The sequence below is a fragment of the Rhinolophus sinicus genome, linkage group LG01 (genome assembly GCF_036562045.2).
Source record: "Rhinolophus sinicus isolate RSC01 linkage group LG01, ASM3656204v1, whole genome shotgun sequence".
In the NCBI taxonomy this organism is placed as follows: domain Eukaryota; kingdom Metazoa; phylum Chordata; class Mammalia; order Chiroptera; family Rhinolophidae; genus Rhinolophus; species Rhinolophus sinicus.
Window position 1 is genome coordinate 197965157 of NC_133751.1, and position 19612 is coordinate 197984768.

General features: G+C 43.1%; 1 protein-coding gene across 8 annotated transcripts in view; it reads right to left on the reverse strand.

The window, feature by feature from the left end:
• DOCK10 (dedicator of cytokinesis 10) overlaps positions 1–19612 on the reverse strand; it is a 236387-nt gene that overhangs the window by 176241 nt on the left and 40534 nt on the right. For 3 of the 8 annotated variants that reach the window (XM_074314110.1, XM_074314111.1, XM_019736624.2), the window contains exon 1: positions 1747–1969. The exons of 3 other annotated variants lie outside the window; for them this stretch is intronic. In XM_074314110.1, coding sequence (XP_074170211.1) covers positions 1747–1908 — 162 coding nt within the window. In that variant the 5' untranslated portion in view covers positions 1909–1969. Of the gene's footprint in view, positions 1–1746; positions 1971–19612 lie in introns of those variants that run through there. 2 more of the 8 variants (XM_019736627.2, XM_019736636.2) reach the window with 2 other exon arrangements.

The following is a 19612-nucleotide window of genomic DNA, read 5'->3' on the forward strand; positions in this document are numbered from 1 at the left end:
ATTACCTCCGTAAAACTTTGCAACTTAGGGCAGCAGTCTTTGGTGTATCTGTTCAAGTACCTAGAACAGTGGCTGACTCTTAGTGGACCGGCCATAAATCGTTGTTGAGCACGTGAATTTTGGAGTGGCCCAGAGGAAATTTTCAAGACGCACAATAACTTTGTATGACCCTGAATGGTCCAAGATTTCCATCAGACTTCTCATAAAAATTCAGTTTTATCATTATTTCCTTAGAAGTGTGAACAGATTTGAGAATATACCGGCTTTTGGAATCATTGATCTAAGTGTGACTTGAGACTCTGGCATTTAGCAGCTGTGTGATGTAAACAACATAGTCAATGCTCTGAACCCTTGTTTTCTTCATTAGTAAATTTATCATCACCTCATTGGATGTCAATAAAGGTATTGTGTCAATTTTTGAAATCGGGAAAAAATAAGGTATTGCTAAGCGAATTATTATTTTTTATTTCTCAGTTACTTTGAGAGACTTTTTCTTTTTGCAAATTTCTAGCTGCAATATTTTATAGTCTAATTAGTACAATTAGAAAAAAATGACTGTTTTAATGATTGAGATGGCATGAGTAATACACATAGCTATCAAATGTGTTAATGTTATTAATGAGAGTCAAACTTTCATTGAGAGTCAAAAACAAAGGTCTCAGATCTTTTAAAATTCATTTGTGAAAACTTATGGGAGTAATGAATTATAAAATTATTCCTACTTAGTATTTCTTTTTAGAGATAATCATAGACCAATTGTTCAAGAACAGTATTGCGTTTCAAAAGTCAACTATTGATTTGTTGAAGAAGTTAGCAAAAAATGTTATAGCTTAGTATTCTGTCACTTAGAGGCACAGTCCAAGCCAAGTGACTTTCATTTAAAAACTTTTAGAGTAACAGGTATTTTCCATTCATTATTTACGACAACTTTGATATATGAACACTGAAATCTAAGTGAAAAAAGTCAGTTGTACTGAAACCACCCAGACTTCAACACTTCCTCAATTTTGGAAAGTTTAGCCCACTACCTCCATCCTAACGTGGAATTTCAGTGACTAAGCAGATCTCCCCCTGAACCTAAAATAAGGAAAGACTCTATCCTCTACTTTATTCTTGCTGATCAAATACATACACAAAGAGGGAGTAATATTGTCTCTTATAATTAAAGCACAGACGGAAATGTAATTAGACAAGTGGCACGAAACAACTTTCTAATTAAAGCACATGGATTCCACAAAATTCTCAAAAACTTCATTCTGATTTTGTGCCTAAGTTAAGCATTTCAGAAAGGCATTTCTGTTTCAGAGACAGAAACAAAAGCCCCAAATACCTTGAAGTTAGAAATGTAACTACCAACATCTACCCAACTTGATTGGTTACGTGTGATATAAAAATATCTGTTTGGGGCTCTTCTTTTTTATAAAATAAAATCCACTCATTAAAACAAACTCCAAAATGTCCTCTTTTTTTCTGCACAAAAGTTATTAACAGCATACAAAATGTTAGGCAGAAGGGAATTTCTAACAGATTGATAAACTGCAAATTTTTGTTACAAATCTAAGAGAAAGAATATCAGCTCTTTGAATGATAGAAATAGTTTTGAAAGATTTTCCCCAAACAGTAAAACACAGTAGCAGTCTCTAGGTCACACTTCTTTATCTAAAGCTGAACACCCCAAAACCCTTGTAACCTCATTGTATAAAAACAGTTCAATCAACTGAGGCTGCTTTGCCACAGACACCATACCATTATGACGAGGGTTCTGGGTCTGCTCATTTCATCGTCACTTTCCAGAGGCAAAATTTCGTGGGATGGTTCCTCCTGGCGTCGGCTACAAATGTGTGGACAGCTCCTCTGGACCACAGAACGAAAAGCTTGTAGCAGAACAATGCTGGCAGTGCAGCCCATCGCTGCATCCTGGAGCCTACAAAATAACTTCTATGTTGATGCTATGTTTGCAAAACAGTGGCTCCTTGTCCCTGAAAACAGCCTACATTGCAGCTGCAGCCAGCTCACGCTCCAATCACTTCCTTGAGCTCTGATCATCTGATCAGAGCCAAATAGCTTGGATGCAGAGATGGGAAAGATTTGATCCACTGAAAGTGAACACACTCAGAAATATTAGAGCACTTCGCCCAGAGAGTATTTCTCAGTTCATTCCAAGCGCATGTTTCCTGTTCATTACAATGATTCTCTTCAATTCTAGTTTGAATTCTGAATAAATATATCTTTCCCATCCAGACATTCAAATAAATCATGCTTTTTCAAACTAAATGCTGAAAATCTGACTTCACACTGACATATTTTTCCAAGGCCAAGGAGTGTCATACAAAGAGTGAAAAAAAATATTTTTTTAATGTAAACACTTTCGGAAGGAAAATTTGCTAGACACCTCGCTAAGGAGTTTTACTTGTCATAGCTCCTAAGTTCCAGAAATGAAATTGACTCATCTGAAAGGTGGGGTCCACTGAATCAAAATGATTTATCAAAAGTATGCACACATTAACCAAACTCATGTGAGCGACACCAGTGTTCCCTGAGATTTTCTCTCAATAGTAGGGTTGTTCTGTTCCCACACATGCAGTTCTGAAGCCTAATACATTTTTATATTTTCATAGGCGGCTTGTGGGGCTGAAAATATCTCTATTACTGAGGTCACTCAGCTGACGGAGGTCACTCAAGCTGACCTCCTGGAAAAAACAGCTGTAAAGCATTTTCACATCCTATCAATATGTATTCATGTCTTCAGGAAGGACTTTGACTTACTCCCTGACTCCTGCCAGGCTAGTCACTTAGGAGGAGGCAATCAGGGATGCTTAGAAATCACGTGACGTGCTTGGACTGGCTTCAAGATCTAATGGTCTATTGTAACAGAATCGGACAGCAGGGGATGCTTGCACTAAAAATATCTCACGGAAAATGGATTTTGCTTACAAATGAGGAAAGTATGAAATCCCCAATAGGATTTGCAATGTCGAGATCGTTTCTGTTAAGCCAATCCTTCCAGTGTAACTCTGAAAGCCAAAATAAAAAAATGTTTTCTTTGGTTTCTGGGCTCCTCAGTGTGGAGAGTGATGCAGGAAGTTTGGAGAAGGTTTGTTTTGCTACAAGATGTGGCCACTCCGGCCCCAGTAACCTCGCTTTCACAGAAGCATCTAGCATAATGCTCAATTAGGCATTAATTGCTCGGTAATCTGTCACAACACAACACCGTTTTAATTGCTATGTTTGTCAGAGTAGTAAATTTTTTTTTTTCTTTTAAGAGGTACTGGCTGCCAATAGTTTCTCATCTCCCTCTGTTTTGAGCAAACATATTTTAGTGCTGCTGGAAAAAGAAGAAAAAAATGCTAATGGTGCTGGCAAGTCCCCTAACACCCTCTGGACCTTTGTCAGAGTGCCCGGGTGCTAATCTAAACCATTTTTACTCCAAACAACTAGGGCATTTACTGAAGAGAGGCTACAATTTAGCCTGTCTGGCCTGTGTGTATTGAATATGCATATAAATGGTGTCCACCAGAGACACAGCACAGACTGGGTCTCTGTGATTATAAATGTGTCTTTTCAAATATTGCTCCTCAGGACTCCTTGTATGTCAGTGCCGACCCCTCCCGCCCTCTCTTACGCCCCATGACAGCGCTCTTCAACCATCCCCTTAGGTTCTGGCCGTCTGCTCATGACTCAGTAATTCAAACGCAGCGAGGCACTGACTAGAGGGGCTTAAAAATCCCGCCAGCCCCAGTCCTCAGTGGGACCGAGTGGGAAGACAGATCCCTCCGCCACGACCATGGCTCAGGGGAGCAGATGCACTTCCCTTCTCCAACTCCTTTCTAGTCTCCTCTCTCTATATCTGGCTATCCTCTGGGGTGGCTTTTGGAGTCAAATGTTTTGGCAGATGCCAAAGTCTTTGGGGAAACAAATGAGATGCTTTCTAGCTATTAGAGTCCTATTTTCATCGATTCCCCCCTTCGCCTCTGAGGAACTCATCCCTATTATTGATGGGCTGCTGCGGGACTCTTTATAGCTTCTTTCTCTTTCAACTTCCATCGTCAAGGAAAGGGGACCTCCAAGAATTAGTTTCATGGGAATTCTATCCACATTACAACAGGACAAGAAACCAAAAGGGTGAAAAACAGTTAACATTTGGACATATAGTCCAACCTTTTCTTATGAAAAATTTCAAACATACAGCAAAGTTGCTAGAAAGGGGTTGGGTTCTGAGGTCTACGTTTTACACAGTAAATTAAGCTTAGTGGGGCAGGTGGGGGAAGAGACAGAAATCAACCCAAAGAGACTAGGACTTTTTTTCCTCCATATTTAGTATCCATGTCGATACATAGGGAATATTTTAAAAAATGAGGACTAAATTCTTCACAGGTGTCTGCTATTTTCACCTGCAGTATTAATAAGATGGTCTTCAATCATCAAATGTGCATGGCCTTACTAATCAGTAACTTTTGGAGACTCTCCTTTGCAACTGGTATTGCCTCCTTCTCCTAGCTGGGTCTTATTTCACTATTCTCTAAGGTATTTAGCAAATGCAAAATGCTAGAAGAAAAATTTTTTAACTTATTGTCATAGATGAAGAAATAATGTCACTACCATTTGTTAGACTAAATTATCCAGAGAAGTATTGGGAACTACATTTCATTCTGCGTTATTAAATGAAATATATATTTATGCATATATACACATCTGCACAGTATATGTTATTTCATATGATGTTCATCCATTCAGCACTTATGAAATCTTAAATCCATGTACAGTGAAAAACTTTCTTGCTTCAAAGCAGAGATGGCCATGTCAAGTAGACATGAAGTAGCCATATTTACTTGGCACAGAGTTGACATTCAGAATTGGTTATAAGCTTAGACTCTGAAGCAAGCTTGGCTAAATTCAAATTTTGGCTCTGCCGCTTACTAGTTGTGAGTTTCTGAGCAAGTCACTTAACTTCTCTGTATCTCAGTTTTTCCAACTGGAAAATGGGCATGATCAGAGTGAGGAGTAAATGAATCAATATATGTAAATATTAATTAGAACTGTGCCTGGCACATAGTAAGTGCTAGGGAAGGGCTTGCATTCTGATTAGTGCCAGTGTCATTATCATTATTCATTGAGCACCTACTATATGCTGGGTACTGGGCATAGAGTGAACTCAAGTAAACACAGTCCAAGCTCTTAGAGAGAGGGGGAGATGTCACTGAAAAGTGAAATCCATCAGAAGGTAATTTCAGCTTGTGTGTTAAGAAGGAAATCCACAGGCTGCAGTGATAAGGACTGAATTTCAGGGCTGCGGTGAGGCCTCTCAGGGGAGGCTTCTCCCAGGCAGTGTCGTGTTTAAGCTGAGCCCAGCGGCTGAGCAGAAGGAGACCAAGCCTCCATTATGGCCATTAGCAGAGGCAGCCTCGCTTTCATTCCCTTGATGATTATCATGCGCCAGAGGCTAGAAAGAACATGGACTTGCAAAGGTGGATTTAAACCAGAAAAATATTTGGCATGAGACACAATGTAGTGAGGCAACCCTGGAAAATCCCCTTTGAGAGCTGGTATATTCCTCATAGGAAAATTTATGATGTTTCCTTGGATGATAGTTTCAGAAGGCAGCTAGCCCTCTTAGCAGACTGTTTCAGGTGATAATTTAAATTGTATTTTGATGGGAATTTAAAACATATTTAGCTGTAATGAACTTGATGATAAGGGAATGTAAAAAATAAACGTGTTTACTGTGTGTTCATGGGCAGAAAAGACTCGTCTATCTAAATTGGCTGCAAACACAGAGGTGGAATATGGAAACATGACTGGCTCTCTCTGTAACTCCTTGGTGCAACATATGCTCTTATGTAGGTTAACATTGAAATGCTCCTAGAAAAGAGGCTACTTTAGGTCCAACAAGATAAGGCCATCACCCTCTGACACCCCGTGAGCCTGGATGTGGCTGTCCAGCTCAGAGAGGAAGGCTACTTGCTCATGAATCCATTGGAGGCTGACAGCCTGGACACGTCACTGCTGCACAGAGAACTAGCCACCTGCCTTTCCGGGCTAGCGAGAGAACTTGGGGGTGACTATCAAGCTGGAGAAGTGCAAATGCCTACAATCTTAGTTGCACCTTCTTTTACTACCCATAGTATTCTGTGCAGTCATGTGATGGAAAGAGCCCAGACCGAGGTAAAGGGAAGAAACCTCCATCTGCACATTTAAACTGTAGCATCGCCTTTACATGGGAACTCGATGATTTGTGGAATGAATGAATGAACCAATAGGTAATAAAAATCAACTCCTCTCCTCCTCCTCATCATCATGATTGGTCATCATCAAGGTCTAAATCCTGTTGGTCTGCTTTGTAAATTTTCCACAGGCTCAGCAATTGTTCCCAAGTGAAAGTGACCCCAAAGGAGGAGACACTCCCCTAGATTTAAGGCAACTCAAGGTTTAACCCCAAATTGAGTAAAATCAGGTCACAGATTTGGCCATTTTCCAGGGCAGGGATTACTGAGAACCTTGTTCCTTAGCTACTTCCAGATGGGTAAGTTCCTTTAGGTATAAACTGAATTAAATGGCTAGGAGAGAGTTAATCAGTGCTTTCTCAGCTAAAACATGGAAAACACAACCCAGTGAAATGATTCTCCCTGAGGCCCAGACGCCCTTTATCAACTTGCATCTCTCCCTCTTCTGGTGCTACTTCTGCTCAAGAACTTGGGGATTAGTCTATTTTGATAGTAACCCATGACCTCTTTTCCCCACATCTGTGATTTGTGAGTTCTCTCCTTTCAGTTTCTCTCTCTTCTCTCTTCATTTTCACTTAATTATAGTGGCCTCCTCTTTACAGGCATCTTTCCCACTTGCTGACACTTATTGAGTTGTACAATGAATTCACTTTGGAAACCAGCGCACTGCTCTTTCGTTTTAAAACTCCAGGTGCTGCTGTCAAGCCCTTTTCTTCATTTCCCTCCTTCTGGCACTGGTGCACCTCAAAAGCAGATCACTCTTTTGTTGGTACACTTAGAAAATTCTCCTTCATTTCACTCTAAGGCAGCGTCCTCATCAGCAGCTTCCTGCAGAGTGCATGGATAATTTAAATGTTCCATTAATATCATACCTTACATTTCGCAAGCTTCTGTGTTTGACCGAACTCTTCCCAGGTCAGAATAAATCTTTCTCATTCTTAATTGAAGGCAGTATAGTGTAGCAGTTAAGGAAGACCGAGGAAGCTGATCACCAAGATTAAATCCCAGTTGAGACACTTATTACCTTTGTGACTTTAAGCAACTTTTTTCCGCATCTGTTAAACGGGTGGATACTCATGAGAATCTAATATCCATGTCAGTACTTGGCAGAATTCCAGACATATGGTAGATACCCAATACATGTTTCTTAGTTAATTATTACTAGAAAAGAGTAGATCGAAGGGGTTTAGACATTGCTTGCTTTTCCCCCATCCACTCCACAAGTGTTTTGTTATTGTGGTGGTAGTGGTGGTGTTGGTAGTGGTTTTTTGCTTTTGTTTTTTATTTCCTGCCTCTTCCCTGTTCAGGGATGCACAATGTTCCCTGGGTAATGGAGGAATGGGGCTGCTGGGCATACCTCCTCCGTGCTTTGAGGTCAGCGCCCATGGTAATGTGAGACAAGTTCCATAATCCCTTCCCAGTCCATTTCCATGAGTAAACAAATTTGAAATCATATTATAATACCTCATTTACCCAGAGGTCACTCGTTTTGCAACCTCAATTATTCTGATGACAGCCAAGACCTGGGAAGCAACAGACAACTTCTGCAGAGCCAGAATAAACACAGAATCTGATTCATTAATCTATGAAGCCTAAGGGAGTGGTTTGGAGAAGAGACCGTCATATTTTCACCATTTACAGCCACCTTCTGCAAGATTCTAAAGGGTTTGCTGAACTAAACTTGCAATGGCTTTTGGCCAGAAGCAATATATTCTGAGCTGCCCTGATCCAGCGGGAGGAGGCAGCCGTGAGTTAGACAGGAATGATGACACCTGTCTGACTTCTTCAGAGCCTTGTGGTGGGTTCGGCCACTAAGCCAGTCCACCAAGACTCGGCCACTAGCTCAGGTTTGGGATGTGTGCCTGGGGCAGGAATAAGGCTACTGTATTTTAGTGTGGCTCCTAGTAAGGGATTCAGAGCAATGAACATGAACTTTAGAGCCGAAGAGACCTGAGTTTGAATCCTCTTAGCCTTCTCTTCCTCAACTGTACGATGGAACTAAGATGACCTCTTTTGCAGTTACTACAACAGAAGACACTATGTATAACACATTGGCATAAGGGGTAGGTTTTATGATTCTTTTACCGCTACTATTAATACAACTATTATGTTTATGATCATTGTTATTCTAAGCAAGTGCCTAAAGAGGTAGGTAACACTCCTGCAAGTCAAGGCTCAAAACTAATACAGTCGCACACAAACAGTAGCTCAAATGAGGAAAGAGCTGTGGCACCAGAATGAAAGGGCAAGGTCAAGGGTGAGGTGAGGCAGGAAGAGTGGCTGGGTTCTCTTCACCAGCCCATTAGTCCATGGCTGGTCAGACTAACTTAGTGGTGCAAAGCCCCACAAAAAGGAAGGCACAGATGATAGAGTCTGAAAAGAACAAATACATAGAAAGAAGAACTCAATATCCACAGTATCTGGGACTAATCCATGTTGGGGGCCAAAAACACCACAAGTGACAAAGTGCAGCGTTGTAGCCCAGTACAATAATGAGAGGTCACAACAATGACACTGACGGCTCAGGAAAAGTCAAATCACGTCCAGTGGCCATAGTTTCAGAAGAAAGAGAAACCTGTGAAATATTCTAAATAAATGTCCTTCAACAACTGCTTTTAATTTTTAAAAGTTTATGGTGAATGGGGTACATGATGTTATCTTCAAAAGTTAGCTATGTGAAAAATATTCTCAGCTGAGGCTGGATAAATGAGCTATCAACTGTACATTCAGTACTTGTTCTGTTTTATTTTCTATGTTGATTTTTCCCCCTTTGAATTGTAACAGGAATTAGCCACCCACTTCCTAAACATTCTAGGTTAAATCTAGCTTACAATAATCACGAATTACTTTCCAAACATGAAAATGACAGTCTTTGAAGTAATTTACAAATGTGCTTTCCAAAGCAATTTGAAAGATGAAAAGAATGGTGCCAACCTGAAGACATCTCCACTTTATGTTCTTTGCCAGGACTCAGGGGAGTAGCCCAACATATCATTTTCGGGTTGGTGCAAAGCACCAGGCTCAGGCTTTTGAAAGGAAAGGAGAGCAAAGCAAGGTATAAGAGGAGTAGGAGGAGCCGGGCTACATTCAAAAGATTAACTTGATAAGATAATGTTTAGCTCTCTGTAAACGCTAAGCTATAGGATGTGGATTCTTAAAGTTTCCCATTATCTCCAGTTTCCTCTACTGACAAATGAAGCCACTGCAGCTCTGCGGGGGACTTGTACATCCTGCATTCCAGCATGACTAGTGGGGGGCAAGCAGTGGATGGGGGCTCTGACACTAATTAGGATTTCAGACTAGTCTTGTCCCCTCTCTCTCGATCTAAGCTTGCTTCTCTATAAAATTAGGAGTTAGAACACATGATCTCAGGTGCCTTCTAGGATTCAACAGCTGTATCTAATCACAAGATTGAGAAGACCAGTAACTGATGTCTGGGCTTTGGGGTGGAGAGGAAGATAGGAAAAGTTGTTCCTGCATTTCCCCTACCAATAAGTTTTATAGGTTCTGGTGAATATCACAAGCAGTGCTGAAAAAGAGGCAGACGCATACTAAAGAGTCGGGAGGAAGAGGAAGGAATTGGAAATGAGGTGTTGGAAGGAGGTTCCACCAAACCCATTTCCTTGTCTTGGAGATCAAGTCATTGATAAGTCAGAGGCTGGTAGGACTTTGTCCTACCTGCTGCCTGCCCTGATCCAGCCTAGGAGCCAGAATAATCACCCCAATAAGCTCTGATGGTGTCGTGCGGGAGACCCTGCTCGCTGCGCCATTTGTCGTGCGTGGGGCGGCCTGCGGGGTCTCTGCTCCCGTTCCCCACACAAGAACGCAGGATATGGTGAGGCCAAAAAGGAACACCCACGGAGCCATAGGTAGGGGAGTCATACCACTATGGTCTCACTGGAGGCTGGGACCACCAGACGTGCGACCTGCCGTCCACCTTTCCGCCAACCGACCGACCGACCGACCGACGACTCTCCTCCACTCTCTCGACTCTGTTCCTCTCCTCTCTTCCGCTCTCTTCGGCTCTGCTCGGCTCTTCTCCGTAGCCGCAGCAGTTATACCAGTGGTCAATCGGCTAACCGGCCACAGCCGACGGCCAATCAGCCACAGCCGAGCCAGCACCTTTCCACGTGAGGCCGAGAGCCTGTAAACTACTCTCCAGGGCTCCGTCCCCACAGATGGATACAGTGTGTGTGGGGGGAATCATTTTCCTTCCATTCTTCTAAATCAGGGGTGTCCAAACTGCGGCCTGCGGACCAACTGCGGCCCACAATCCATTGTTAATTGGCCCACAGCAAATTCCAAAAATATATTTAGTTTACTTAAACAAACCAGGTGAGGCAATACGTACTTCACCTCGAGTGAGTGGCGCGGTGTCGTGCAGGGCGTCCGGCGGGGTCTCTGCTCCCGCTCCCCGCTCCCCGCACAAGAACGCAGGATATGGTGTCGTGCGGGAGACCCTGCTCGCTGCGCCATTTGTCATGCGGGGCGGCCTGTGGGGTCTCTGCTCCCGCTCCCCACACAAGAACGCAGGATACAGTGAGGCCAAAAAGGAACACCCACGGAGCCATAGATGAGGGAGTCATATCACTATATTCTCTCTGGCAGCATCCGCCTCTCTGCAATCCGCTCCTGCTCGCTCAGCCACCATCTTCTTGCTAGCCCCCCATTTTTTTTTCTTGCTAGCGTAGCCACGGCAGTTATACTAGTGGCCAATGGCTCACTGGTTACAGCTGACGGCCAACTAGCCACAGCTTATGGCCATCCAATCACAGTTGATGGCCATTTACTACCTGAGCCAGCAGCTTTCTATGTGAGGCCAAGAGCTACTTTCTGGGGCTCTGTCCTCACACCCGGCTGTTTGTGTATTTGTGGGGACAGAGCCCCAGAAAGTAGTTTCCAGGCTCTCAGCCTCACATAGAAAGGTGTTAGCTCAGGTAGTAAATGGCCATCAACTGTGATTGGATGGCCATCAGCTGTGGCTAGTTGGCCGTCAGCTGTAACCAGTGAGCCATTGGCCACTAATATAACTGCCGTGGCTATGCTAGCAAGAAAAAAAAATGGGGGGCTAGTTTCCTGTTTCTCCAACCCAGCCGCCAGCGAGAATATAGTGATATGACTCCCCCATCTATGGCTCTGTGGGTGTTCCTTTTTGGCCTCACCATATCCTGAGTTCTTATGTGGGGAGTGGGAGCAGAGACCCCGCAGGCCACCCCGCAGGACACATGGTGCAGTGAGCAGGGTCTCCCTCATGACACCATATCCTGCACTCTTGTGCGGGGTGTGGGAGCAGAGACCCCGCCTGACACCCTGCACGACAGGGACCAAAAAGGACATTGATCAAATGGGCATTCCTCTCTATCACTCCTACTTCATACTAAACTATCATTGTCTGTGATGCCAGCTGCCCTTCTGGAGCAGGTCTTCTACGTAAATTCTTTTAGGCAGTTAGGGGAAGATCAAAGGTGTTTTTCCTAAGTCTTTTTTCCTTAAAAATAACCTGTTTTAAAAATCAATATCCTAAGGAAGCATATTTTGGAGTGGGAAACTCTGCTCCCCTCCATGGCAATGTCCTGTGGAGCAGAAGCAGGCAGACAGAATGACAGCAAGAAGACTCAACTGGCTTCTCTTTGGAGGTGTGACCATTTTGCTGTGCCACAGACCTGCGTTTGTCATTACCAGGATTTGTGACCCTCAGCATATGACCTTTGGAGCTTTGCTTCCACTTTGGTAAAATGCAGATGCTAATAGTGTATTCCGAGCTTAGATGAGGAGGAGGAGGACTTGAGATAATCCAAATAAAGCCCTTAACACCAGTGCCTGGGATCTAGGGGGGGCCCAATACATGGAGAAGCTCTTTTGTTCACAAACTCAACTCAGGAAGCTCCATAGCTGACAAGTACATGCCAAGTGAGTCCATTGTGCCTTTCACTGCCAGGTGGCATTAGCAGCAATGGAACAACAGAAAACCTCCTTTTGTAGGAGAAACCTCTGGGCTCTAGCATTTTAGAGCAGAAGAATGCAGGACAGATCAGGATGATCATGTTTACCCTTTAGGCAAAGCATTTTCATCCTGTTTTCTATTCAAGAACAGAAAGGAGAACAGGAGGAAGCCTCACATTTCATGACAGAAGGGAACTGAATTTTCAGGATAGAAAGTAGCCCCCTCACTCCGGTTCGCCTACTCTGACCCTTCAGCCAACAAAGACACAAAAGCCCTGCACTGAGGGACAGGCTACAAATGCCCCACCCAGCCTCGTGGCCATCTTCCAGCTGGCCCAGACTATGCATTCCTTATTGGAGCACAAAGCAGGAAGCAGCCCAGCTCGGGTGGCCCAGTTACCAGAAGGCAAAACTGAGTCCAAATGAAGATTGTTCCCAGGACTTGGATTATGTGCCGCCAAGATCCCCACCACCACACTGGTGTTGCTTCTACTTTAAAAAGTCCTTAAACTTGGCCATACATGAAATTTCCCAAATGTGACGGCACGTTCATTTAGGTCTTTAGAAATACATGTGTGATCAGGATATGATTCTATTACATTGCTCAAAGGGAATGCAAAATATCTCAATGCAATTTTTTTTTTAAGTGTATCGGAGTGACAATTGTTAGTAAAGTTATATCAGTTTCAGGTGTACAATTCTGTAATCCATCATCTGTATATCATGTTGTGTGTTTACCACCCAGAGTCTAATCCCCACCCAATAGAGGTAGGGATTAAGAGAAGAAATGTCCCATGATCATACTTTGGCTTTTAAAGCACAATCTATCAGTACACATCTATGAATAAAGATAGTGACATTTCAGCTCACTTTTAGTTCATTTAATATATAACATTTATTTGTAAACGAATAATCTATTAATTTATATTACGACTACTTTTGTAAGAGCTACTGGTGATAGAAGCAGAGGCAGTATATGTGTTGGTTAAGGAGGACTCTGCAAAACTTGAACCTGGTTTTGAAAGTCAGGTATGACTCTTCACTAGCTTGACAATCTTCAGCAAGTCACTTAACTCTTTTCTGGTGACCCACCTCAGAGAACTGTTGTGAGAATTAAATGAGATAATACATGTAAAGGTACACATGTGATAAGCCAACAGGTATTTTGGAACACTGGCACAAGGTGAAATCACCTGGTATTGACACACAGCCGTGGTTTCAGATTTCTACCTATTTCCATTTAAGGGCTGAGCTACACACCGGTGACACACTGTGGACGAGACAACGTGTGATCCTGAGGGAATGCTGGCATGCTACTTTCAGTTATGAGAGGAAGTGAACGTGGGTGCACCGGTGATGAATGCATGGTCACCAGTGTGAATCTCAGTAAATTCATTGTTTTCAGGATATGGAAAGTGACCATTGCTGCATTTTAACTTTTGTTGTTGTTGTTGAGAAAACAGAGTTGCATCAGCTTGAAGGTTTTTAAATATGTATTGCTCACACTTGGCCACACACTTGCCTTAGCATGACAAGGACACTACTGATTTTCCAAATTCAATTTTTGCAAAACACAAGTCGTACATTAAGTGAACGTGTACGTGGCACAGTTGTTCTTAGGCATGTTAGCCAGTTACATAATTGATACCATTTGCTTCATTGGAATTAATTGTGGGGTAATTTGAATCAACTGGTAAATTGTCCAAAATAAATGGCTAGGCCATTAATGGGCCTCGTCATTTCTCCTTCAATAAAATTCTTGCTCAGATCTTTTGTACCAACTTGCTCACATCTTCATCCCTAAAATTAAATTTCTTTTAAGACTCCTACCCATTCATGCAAGCACCTCATCTCTCTCCCCTCCATGACAGCCACGTGGGGCCAAGGCTCACTCTATACATGGTGTCTCCAAAAAGGCACAGGGGGGTCTGGTGGTCACCAGGGGTGGGGCTGGCCAGTGTGACACGAAAAAGCAGAATTAAATTAGCAGCAGAAGAGAATCCTAAAAGGCCAGGCTTCCAGCCACACTTAAAAGGGAACTAGTAAACAGGAATTCAGGCACAGTGGTTCACACGCTGGCATTGTGTGGAGTGACACCTGTGTCCAAGTCCTGGCTCGGCCACTTATCAGCTATGTGATGATGGATAAGGGACTTAATCTCTCTATGTCTCATCTGTGAGATGAGGAAATAAGTGCAGTAACAGTTAAGGCCATATAACTGACACTTTAAACCAGAACTCTCTGAAAGTGGGTCCTATTAATAATTATGCTATGACAATAGGCTATGCACAGAAAAATCGATGCGTGCTCACCTTGGTGATAATTTCTAGCTCTTATAGTTGCTGTAAAAATCAGATAACGTCAACCATGTGAAATCATTTAGCCAGACATTTGGGATAATAGAGTCAATAACTTAGCGACAAGAGCAGGGCTAAGTAGTCAAGGGGTCCAAACTGAACCACACAATAAGAAGCACCAAGCAGCTTTCGAACTTGGCTCCGCATGGAGGTCTGTGGCCTTGCAGAGAGACTAAATTTCAGGGCAGGAGAGAATGTGGGCCCCAGATGTTGGGGGAGGTACTGAGGTGGGTTTCCAGCGCGGATGGGGTGCAGCAGGCAGAAGCAGATTATGGTCAGGCTGCGGTCCTGGAGAGAAGCTGGAGGCAGGGATAGGAACTGGATCTAAAGCTCCACTAGCCACACTGACTTCAGATTAGGGGCAGGAGAAGGAAAGGAGAGGCAAGTTCCCCCTCGGTGTTTGTGTGGACTTGCAAGAACCTGCGTTGCTCTATACCTGGGATCCCCAAATCCCACCTCTCAATTCAAAATTGACTCCAACCTCCATCCAAAAGCCTATTTCCAAATTCCTATCTAGATAATTTCTCTTGGCCAAATACAGCATTGCCTTTGGGCCTTGCAACTGTCCTATTGCTTTTGATGGGTACACCATTTTTTCCTCAGGCATTGGGGTAATTTTTGATGCCTGCCTTTTCATTGCCATCCATGTTCAATAGCAACAAGCACAGCTCACGTGCACCTGCTGTTGAAGTACAGGAGGACACGTGTCAGAGAGCAACCTGTGCTGGGAATGAAAATATGTGAAACCCAGGGCTTGGTGCCATAGGTGGCTAAGCTCAGGAACACTGAGCACAACAACTGAGGTCCAGAGCTTCTAGCAAGCCAAGGAGGACCAAAGTCCAATCCGTAGGGTCATTACCAGCCATGCAAGGTGGCTCAAAGCCACTGAGAGGGTTTTAGATCTGAAGACAGATTCACAGAGGGAAGACTGGTGTCCAAAGGGGTGAAGGACCCAAGGGGACTCCAGTAGAGCAAGCAGGATGTGGGCGTGTAGCCACAGGGATATAGACAACATTCCGTCAAACAAACACGTGTTCTCCAGCTGTTTCTCATCTGCGTTTTGCCCAATGCAGATCCGCAAAGCTGCGAGGGTCTATAGTTTCAGATCCCTTATTGACTGTGAACACATCCCCAGGTTTCGGTGCCTAGTGCCACTCCCCTGGTGAGACTTCTCATCGCGTTCAGTCTCATTCCAAGAGCCAAAGACGACTTGAAAAATGGCAATCTATTTCCGACTTCCAATTAGAGTTATGTCAGTTATAGGTTCTCTTTCCATCTATTTTCTTAACATTTTGCTTCTTTCTTTGCTTGTCTGAGTCAACATGAGCAGATGAATAAAAATGAATGAATAAGCAGCAAACGAACTTACAAACATGAATCAGAAGCATCTGGTTTTTCTTGGCTCAGCACCTTAGTGTTATTTGTATTACTGTTTTTTTTCCAAATATTTACTCACGTCTTCCCTACATTCTCCTTAGTGTCACAAGCAAGGATGTTTTCCTTTCTCAGACCATCTCTGTGCTCTCATGTCTGCCAGGTCTTGTTCCATCCATCATTCTCTCCCCTCCACTGGCTCCTCCCCCTCAGTAGCATAAACGCTTCGCCCACATAGTCAATAAACAAACAAAAATAAAACCCCTTTCAACCCTGAAATGTCTATGGCTGCAGCACTCACTTGCCTTCCTCATAGGAAAACAACTGGAAAGCATTACCTAAGGACCCTATTTCTTTCCTTCCTCTTCTCCCATTCATTCTTAACCCAGGGCAATCGACTACTGGCACTCACTTCATTGAACCCCCTCCATCAAAGGGTCACCCATCAGCCCTGCAAAATGATTTTTATATGGAAAAAAAGGATGGCTGAAGTCCTTTGATGTGCTTTTTTCTCTGACAAAAGTGTTGCTCTTGAAATTTCATTAATTATATGAAATTTCTTGTGAACACCTTTTTTTTGGGTTGCTTCAGCAGGTTATTTCAGGGAGTGAGTTTCAGCTTAATGAGATGTTAATATGTGATATTTTCTTCCTTTTTCCCTTCCTTCATAGTAGACAGGAAAAGTGGGGCGGGAGAGGAAGGAAGAGGGGGGAGGAAGAAAGTAAAGAAGAGAGGCAGGGGAAGGAAGAAAGAAAGGAAGAAAGGGAGGAAGGGAGGGAGGGAAGGAGGGAGGGAAGGAGGGAGGGAAGGAGAAAAGGAGGCGGGAAGGGAAGGGAAGAAGTTGTCTACATTAACAACCATTTCTCCATTTAGTGAATATTTACTGAAAGCTAGTCTGTGCCAGGCACTACCCCAGGCCCTGGGGATGGAGAAGTGAACACAGAGATGACAGCTCTAGCCACTTGGGACTTACTGTCTGGTATAAATCTTCAAAGAAAATGATTCCTTCTTGAGAAAATATTATCCATAAACATCATAATAGTGTTGTTTGGGTGGGTGCTTCAGCCTAAAATGAGCATTGTCTAATTTAATGCCCATCATGTCAGACAAGAAAAATTAAGGCCCAGGAAGCAACTTCTCCCAGGTCCCCAACCTGATAGCTGCATCCTGACTGTGCAACCGTAAATATTAGAACTCATTTTGTAGCATGCCAAGTGCTTAGAAAAGCTCAGTGATGGAATCAAAGCTTATTGTGTATGCTGTGACAGCTTCCCACTGATCATTCTTTAAAATGCATCCTACTTAATGCCAAAAGACACTGAAGCAGTCACTGGTAAATTGGCAAGGGACCTGAAGTTAGCAAACGACGGTATATCAAAGGGTAAGAGAACATGACTTTTCATTTCCTACACCTTGAAGGCAAAAATATAGCTGCCCCAAGCAACAGATTCATGGTGAGTTTTCTGAAACCACAAAAGTTATGTCTTATCATTTATAAAAAAGCACTAGGCTCCTAGGCTCACTTAAGTCTCTCTTCTCTCTCTCTCTCTCTCTCTCTCTCTCTCTCTCCCCCTCTCTTTCTCCCTACACACACACACACACACACACACACACACACACACACACACAGAGTTACTAGCTTTAAACCTCAAGCTTCAGTCTCATTGCTGCTCAGTTTCTAAAGGTTTGTGTGGCTGGTTTCTGAAAACACAAGGAAAGAATCGTGACCTCTAGCAACTCTTAGTGTCTAGAAATATGTACAAACAGTCTCCGACTTACAATGATTCAACTTATGTTTTTCGATTTCAAGATGGTGCGAAAGCTATACAGATTCAGCAGAAACTGTATTTAGAATGTTGAACTTTGATCTTTTCCTGGGCTAGTAATACGTGAATATGGTGTGATACTCTCGTGATGCTGGGCCGCTCCCAGTCAGCCATGCGATCACGAGGGGAAACAACCAAAAGTCTGCAGCGTGTTCATTGCGTTAGATGAGTTTGCCCAACTCTAGGCTAATATAAGTGTTCCGAGCACACTGAAGGTAGGCAAGGCGAAGCTATTTCACCTCCGTTTGGTAGAGGAGGTGTATTAAATACATTTTCGACTCACGATAGTTTCAACTTTGGACGGGTTTACCAGGACGTAACCCCATCCTAAGTAGAGGGACATCTATATTCTGTTTATTACAATCATTAATGGAATTGTGCTTTCCATGGAGAAGACCAAAATGTAAAGGCTCTACAGGGAAAGAAATAACCCAGTCTTTTCCCCCCTCTCTTTTGTTTTCTTTTTCTTTATTGTGGTAGGAACATGGAGATGCGCTCTGCCCTGTTAATAGATGTTTAAGTGCACAACATAGTATTGTCAGCTATAGACACAGTGGTGTATAGCAGATTACACCTTTGTCATCCTGTGTAACTGAAACTTTATACCCATTGAATAGCCACTTCTCCATTTCCCCTCCCTCAACCTACTTTAAAAAAAACCAGACTTTATTTTTTAGATCATCCAGCCCACTTTTGACCTGTTTTCAGCGCTTCCTGTCCACAGCTCATGAAAAGTAATAGTGCTAATCCATTAGGAACCCCACAGAATTTTAACATATTCACGGTATCATGAGGGTGACTGACAATAATAGGGCAGAATGAAAAGATTGAGAACGGTGAGTCCATGAACCAGCCGTGGCTTCTGTGTCTTTCCTTCAGAGAAAGGCAATGGTCTAGCTCTTACTAGAAAGAAAATCAATCACTGGAAACTATTGCGTTAATTTGGCATTGAAAGGAATTAATCTGCTAAAATGGTTCGGTGCTGTTTTGTGCCAAGCATGGGCAGCCAAGGGTTATTATGGGCAGTGGTATTTTGTCAGTATTTTAAAGTTATTAGCCTCAAAGTTATTGGTTAGCTAGTAATGGTAGAAGTAACTAACGGTAGTAGTCTTGGCCATCTTTCCGGGTATGTGTATCTACCAAAAGTATATAGGGGCCAGCAGGAGGTGGTTGGGACTTTGGTCAGCCATTAGTGGGGCTTACCAGAGGTACGCAACAGTACACAACAGAGTTCCCACAACACAGTTTAATCCAACGTACTGTGGAAGGATAGATAGAGAAGGGCAGTTAATTCGGCCAGGGTACTTAGATATGGTTTCTTGGAGTCCTAGATATTTGAGCTGTGCCATGAAGGGTGAATAAATGACACTTGGGGAATAAAATGTGGAAAGTGTTTCAAACCTAAAAGGCTATGCCTGTCTCTGCTGAAGGCATCCCACTTTTGGAGGCAGAGATGCCACTTCTCTACTGGACCCTGAAGTCTCTCTATACAAGCACCGCCCCCTGGTGTCCATTGTGAGAAGAGGCCTCAAGTGCTAACATTCATCCTCTTCCCATATTCCCCTGTAAGAATGACCAACTGCCGTCCTCTGTATCATTTAATCATAGAATCATTTCTCCAGATTTCAGTTCCTAAATGGCATGATGGTGAATAAAAGCAGGCACAGGCCAAGTTTGCAATAACAGTAATAACGATAACAGCACAAGGCTTTCTCAATGAGTTTACACAGACCTAAGCCTGCTTCTTCTTCGGAGGGCCATTTAAAGACAGACAGCAAAGAGAATTACTTTCACTTATTTCTTTGGGGTTAATGGCTGAGATCTAGTTAACTGACTAGCAATCTTCACCTGATGAGTATACTGAGATACAGAACCTGTTTCAGTGACCCTT